The sequence below is a fragment of the Meleagris gallopavo genome, chromosome 14 (genome assembly GCF_000146605.3).
Source record: "Meleagris gallopavo isolate NT-WF06-2002-E0010 breed Aviagen turkey brand Nicholas breeding stock chromosome 14, Turkey_5.1, whole genome shotgun sequence".
Taxonomy (NCBI): domain Eukaryota; kingdom Metazoa; phylum Chordata; class Aves; order Galliformes; family Phasianidae; genus Meleagris; species Meleagris gallopavo.
In genome coordinates, this window is record NC_015024.2 from 6,418,091 (window position 1) to 6,424,879 (window position 6,789).

Genomic DNA, 6,789 nt, shown 5'->3' on the forward strand with positions numbered 1-6,789 from the left:
AAAAAAAAAAAAGCAAGCAGTGGAAACCCACAGGGTGGGCCACGTAGCAAAAATCTGCAGCTCCTAAAAATCAGCAGTAGTGAACAGACAGGCAACACGATCTTTCCAACTGTGCAGACTGAACTAAATTCCTGAGCAAAAGTCTGCTAATGAAAATGACCCATCGATTTTCCCAAGATTAATGGTGGGACAGATTTCAAGCACAGGTGGACTTGCCAGCATACATACTGCAGTGTCACTACCTGATTGGGGATTTTTTCAGAGGAACTCAGTCATTACATCAAGAATGTACATAAATTCATGAGCCACACTCACACAAATCTATAAGCAGAACTTATGCAAGACTTACTTTAAACATCTGCTAAGCAGATGATTCCCAGATCTTCAGCAAGAAGCATCATTCCTCCTTGCTTCTCATGTACAGCAGCTTTTTTGCCCATTACTTGTTGTCTGGGGACAGACTAATAAGTTACACTAGATTAAAATTTACGAGGTAAGCAACATTTATCAGGTATTTGTTTTTTATTCACTTTAACTAGGTAATGAAACAAACAAAAAAACTGGAACCCAATTTGACACTGCAGAATTTCCCCACAAATTCCTGTTCTTCAAACTTTGTAACCGCTCAATAGAAACGTAAATTTTGAAGAGCAAAACAAAGCACATAATCTAGCACAATTACCAAATGCTGGAACACTGTGAGGAACATAGAATACACCTCCATGTGTCACTGGAAAATGCCCCAGTGAAACTTTCATGCACAGAAGGAGACGCTGTAGTTCCTTCAATCCCCATGAATGGCATTAAGTGAACAGGAACAAGAATGTCAAGTGTCTCCGAGAAAGTTCCTTGAACCAACAGACCAGGTCAGGGTGACACACAGCAATCCTGAGCAGCCAGTGCTTCATTTTGCTGAGAAATGTAAAACAGGTTGTTAGTAAACAACAAAGAAAAAACAAGTTGACCACATGGGAAGGCAAAGTCATAGATACATGATTTCCATTGGAGAAGAAACACAGGTCACTTGCAAGCTGCCTAAGTTTTACTGTTTGAAAGATAGTATCAACAAAATACCAATCTTGACATTTTTGATTAAAAGCACCAGTGAGGCAGGTTACTCCCAAAACCAGTGTGATTGATCCTACTGATTAGGAACACCTGAGTAGCACATTCACCAGATGGTAAAGCCACATGATAGGAACAAAATCTACAGCAAACCCAGTCACTTACAAGAAGGCGCAAATACTTCATATGAAATTATGCATTCTACTACTTTTAAACCAAATACTGTTTCCACACACCCGCAAGCCTCCTAAATACTACATGGTTTGAATGTGATGGCTAGGCCCACCTCTTACTCCCTTCACTCTACTTACGAATTCCTTTTTAAGATGAGCAGCAGTGAGAAACCTTTGCACGTGGACAAAAGCATCGCTAAGACTAACACAGAACAACATGGAGCTGCAATTCCATGCCACAGCCTTGTGCTGCAGGGACCAGCCCTCGTTCTTGCCCTCACCAGCCTTCGGGCAGCAACCCTGTGGTCAGCATCCCACTGTGTGAGCCCACATTTATAAAACTATCACAAGGAACCCTTTACACCATAGTATTTTGTTGACTTATATTTCTACAGCAAAGTTTTCTGGCTCATTTGTCTGCTGTCTTCTACATGCACAAAAAAGCACACAGGAGATAGGCATCAGCCCCAGACTTTAACCCTCAGTTTTATCACACAACTTCAGTGTATTGAATTCAGTTCCACACTGAGAACCACCTGTCCTCAGCCCCATGGCTTGCATGGCCAGGTGCTTTCAAGACATGTTGCACTGACAGAGCTGTGCCTGTGCCATTTACACATCTGTAACTGCAGTCAGTACTGCAGCACGGCCTACACACAGAGCAGGGTCACAAAGCACTCCGCTTCCCATGAGCTGAGCAGTCTAAGAACACAACCTACGGTGTCTGTTCTTGCTCCTACTATCAACTTCACATGCAACAAGAGCATCATTTTTAATACCAGTTCATCAGAAGGTGATCACGGTTTGTTATCTTTTGCCCTTAATAATTTTGTTCAAAGCCTTCACATAAATCTCTCAATTTTCTTTCCCAACAGTGTGTAAGCATTTTTAATACGTAGCACTGAAAGCTTCCATACAAAAACATTCTGGAAATTAAACGTTCTGACTCTTTCCCACATTGATAAAGAAATAGAGCATTCTTACCACACGACCACTCATCTTTTTTCATCTTCAAGCATCAAGTGTCATCTGGTGGATTGACACAGAACTGCACTGAAAGTAAACGTTCTTCAGAGTATATTTTAAAGGGAAGTAAAAATAACCAAAGAAGAGATCCTATTTACCTATAACCTCAGAGATGCAAATAATACAAGTACAAAGCTCTCCTGGGTGCAAGAGTTGACTACGAGAATAGCCGTAAGACTCCCAGAACACACAAAGGTACTTCACTGCCTGACCTAGGGGAAGTTCAGGAAACTCCAGGTACCTACAGCTTAGTCAGAAACCTACTGAAAAGCTTTCACCTTTCAGGGGTAAGGCTAACGTAACCTCACATGTTATTTAAAACAAAAACATCTGATGTACAAATAAGTGTGAAAGTGTTCTTTTCCTGAACCTGTAAGGTGCTGCGTGTCTCCAACAGTGACGAGAAAAAATTCTCAAATTACTTTTCTTTTTTTAAATGTAATCTGAGATCTGTAAGTAACTACCTGAGGCTGGAATTGAAGCTTTAAAGGAAAAGTCGCCTTCAGTGATATGTCAAAGCTGTTTTCCCTCATGGGGGCTTGGAGGGGGAAGAAGAATACAAATGCCTCAATCAAGGCCAATGAGTGTGCTGCAATGCTCTAAAGAAAAGAGCAAATACTTTCTCAAAGCAAAACTTCCTTCTCTTGTTGTGAATTTTCAGCACATTTCGGTCTCTCTTCTCTAAACCAGCGCTGACCTTTGACATCAGGATTAACAAACGTACATCTCCTTTCTCATGGTGGAGGGAAGTATGGGTAAGAGAGCAAGAAAGAGTAGAGAGACTGTAACAAACTGCTAAGGAAGCTAAAGGGAAAAACCAAACAAAACACAATAACCATTGCCAGGATCACTGCCAAAAGATTAACTCCTCTCACAGCATTAAAGCTTCGACTCTACAAGCATCTTCATCCCTCCTGCCCCAACACGAATGCTTTACTTTACATCAATTTTGATATACATTATTACACAACTGGTAAGCCTGATAAGCAAACCATGGGGCAGACACCTTTGGGAAACATCCCATTTTCTAGGAACTAGAAGAGTATAAATGAAGTTACAAAGTACAGAAATCAGGTGTATTTTCAGGCAGCCTTTCCAACAACCTCATTACCTGTTGTGGGAACCCCTGGCTGCCAAGAGCACTGCAGCTGTTGCATGATTCCGGGCCATTGCAATGTCTGCTCACCAGGGAGCAAACAAGCTTGTTCACCAAGCACTGCAGAAGTGAGCCTCAGATAAATTCAAAGATAAATCAGAGGCTAGCTGGATGAGCATTGACAAAGCCCATCTTGCACGAGAGCCTCTGGCTGGCCGTATCACTGTGCGGACTGCAATTTGTCCCCAAGCACAGCCAGAGTTTCACCTCTCTATCCCATGCCTTCATCCATACAAAAAAAAATCAGCTTCTCTGCAACCCCAGGGGAACATCTTTCGGTCTTCCCCCAAACCTGGGGCAGAGGGAAATCAATAACTGCTGCACGTTAAGCGAAGTCCAGGCTCTGTGTGAAAAGGGAAGGAAGCAAGCATCTCACCAGATGCCTGATGGGCAGCCGCCACTGGAAGAATGTTTGTGGGCACTGCTCCCTCAGCACCCCAAGGCACAGCACTCACCTGAGAGTGGACCCACCTGGTTGCAAGGGAGACCGCTTGTTTCAAACCTTAAGGATTATCCAGAACACAATAAATCCTGTTCTTCAGGCAAAGAGCTGTCTTATCAGTAGCAAGTGGTCCCAACCCAAACTTTTGGGTAGCCTTAAAACTAAGCCCATGTCCAGCAGCGTTTTCCAGGCAGTCCAAATTACCCAATTCTTCTCCTCTTCAGACTCTAAATAAAGTCCTCAACTGCCCCAGTTGAGGTAAATCAGAGACAAAAAGCTTCAACAGAGCAGAGGAAACAAAGCCAATCCTCTTTTCTGACTTTCTCAATAGCTGTCAGAAGTCCAACTGAGCTGACAAAGCCCAAAAAGCATTACCTTAAGGCTCAATTCAAAGGTAGCTGATCCACAGCCAGATTAAGTGCAAGTACTGTACGCTGACATCTAAGGCTTCCGTTGTTTGAATTATACAGTGTAAGCCAGTTCTTAAAACAGGGCAAGTTTCTAGTTCACCCAATTAAATACTGTAAAGAGATAAATGCAAAACTTAATCTACATAATGGCAGAAAAATCAAGAATCACAGGAGCAGCCCCGAGTCTCTCAGTAACCTCAGTCACCTGTGGCCCAACTGCGAAGGAAAATGTATTTCTTATCCAAAAAAGAACAAAAACTCAGGTATTAATCACTGTACTGCTCCATGTGCATCCCACTCTTGCTCTGAGGTGAAGATAAGCCCTTGCCATTATTCTAGCAGGATAAAAAGCTCCCAGCTCTACTCACATGATAAGAGGAGCCCTCTGCTGCGAGCCGCACGCTGTGTGGTGCCAGCACCAAGTCATGTTACAGCTCAAGGCCCCAGAATGTCTTAATCTAGTGCCAAGTAAAGCCACTTCAATGCGGTGTCTTCATACCCCATTAAGGATTGCAAACCCTATGTTTAGGGGCATGGAAAGAAGCGGAGAGATTTATGAGAATTAGCATGGTTGTATCTACAGTTTCCTACAACACCCACTTTTTCCAGCAGAAGAGATCTGTGGTCTTCTGAGGATTCAACTAAATGCCAGCTTATTCAACAGGAGCAGACGGAACTCCACCAAGCACCAGATCCAGCTCAACAAATCTTCTGACATACATCTTACAGATTCCTTAAATACAAATCTTTCTTGTGTTGCCTTTATTGTTAGTGCCAAGTACACTGTCTGCCAGCACGGTAGTAACTCAGGCTTGCAATGTGAGAAGAGGGAGGGGAGGGAATAAGTAGAAAGGAAAAAAAAAAGACCGAAAAAAATCCATTCCTAACAAAACTAGCAATTAGGAGTTTCTTGCAACACACCAGCAGAGCATTGGTGATCAGCAGCAGCAGTACAGCTAAAAAAGCCATTCTTCTGTTAGACTCAGCTTGCTGCCACGCAATGCCAAGGCAGACTGTGCTACCACGCTGACTCCCTGCAAGATCCCAAGAACTGGTGCAGGGCAGTCCATACTTTCGTTTCCCACTTTAAATAAGATCATTGCAAAGCTCCTTACTTTGACAGAATCAGCATCTTCCTATTTTTCAGGATCCAGCACCCTACTTCTCCCACAACCCCCCATAAGTACATACACAAGCCCTGAGTTGCTAATCACGTGCCGTGATACATTCAGAAGAATGAGGTACCTCTGAGTGCTGCACTTTCCCCCATCTTCTGTGTGGTTTCGTACAAAACAAAATCTCCCAAGTTCAAAGTCTTTTTAGAGGAACCCACGCTCTTCGTAAGCAGAATCACGAGAGGAGCTTCTGATTTCCACTGCAGTCAACTCTCACCCATCCGACACAGAGGAAAAAAAAACGGTCAGTTTTGTTCCTACATTTATTTTCCAAGAGGAACAGAGGGGTGTAGCACAGTGCAAGAGCATGTCCCTCTCATTTCCTGCTGTTACTGACCAAAGTCCATCATACCACCTAGATGATAAAACCCCTATCAAGCCTGTAATTAGAGAGAGGAAAAGACAGTAAAATAACAACTTAGAATAGCCTGGCTTTTATCTAATGATATTGACATGTTAAAGAAAAAAATTAACTGTTAAGCACCCTGCATGTTAAACAAGATATTATCTCACTATTTGCATCTTCAAAGAATTTTTAAATTTAAGGATTACCCAACATTTGGCAACAAAGGAGGGAAAACTAGCAACACTACTTACAGGATCTCTAACCTTGGCTCCTTGTGCAGCTGCTACAGATCTCTGTGCACACTTATGACCCCAACTTCAGCAAAACAAATAACAATATTCTTGCAAAACCGATGTAACTGCAAGGGAATATACTGAACCTCCATGAACTCACAGAATCTGTATTTCCTGACACCACTTTGGTAAGCATTTTATGCTCTGCTGTACAGGGTCTGCTCAGTACTGACTAAGCTGATAACAACATTAAGAAGATCGTGCTTGTTTTTGAGGTGCCATCCTAAAACCCATGAAGCTAAAGATGACAGTTCAGAAAGTAGAGTGTTTCACAATTCTGAATACTCCTGGCTAGATGAGATGTGACTGTGGCATGCCTTAGCCTACAAACACCATATATCCTCACTTAATAGTGGGTTATCTAATCTGAATTCAGGGGATAACATTTGTTTTCTCATAACAAATCCATCCAATGTTCTGGCAACATGTACACCATGAACTCTATTATAGCTACAACAGATAATGCTATTTTCAAAGGCCTCCTAAAAGCAAGCAAACCAACTAACACAGCAACAGCCCTCCAGCACAACTATGGGCAACAGAGACATAGCCATCCTCCCATGCAGCAGACCCTCAGCTACCCTGGCCACACTTCAGCACACTTTGAGCATTCAGCCCCAAACAGCCAGGCCCCAAGCATCTCCACTTCTCAAAAGAGAGCTTTAAGAGAGCTTCTAAACTTGGAGACGTGCAAAAGGAAGCG

At 42.7% G+C, this 6,789-nt stretch overlaps 1 protein-coding gene across 2 annotated transcripts in view; it reads right to left on the bottom strand.

Moving 5' to 3' along the window:
• Nucleotides 1-5,722, bottom strand: part of FGD3 (FYVE, RhoGEF and PH domain containing 3) — an 81,976-nt gene extending 76,254 nt beyond the window's left edge. The window contains exon 1 of one of the 2 annotated variants that reach the window (XM_019620067.2): nucleotides 5,518-5,722. In XM_019620067.2, the coding sequence (XP_019475612.1) occupies nucleotides 5,518-5,542 (25 nt within the window). In that variant the 5' untranslated portion in view covers nucleotides 5,543-5,722. The remainder of the gene's footprint in view (nucleotides 1-5,517) is intronic. The other variant, XM_031555544.1, reaches the window with a different exon arrangement.
• Between the last annotated feature and the right edge of the window lie 1,067 nt (nucleotides 5,723-6,789).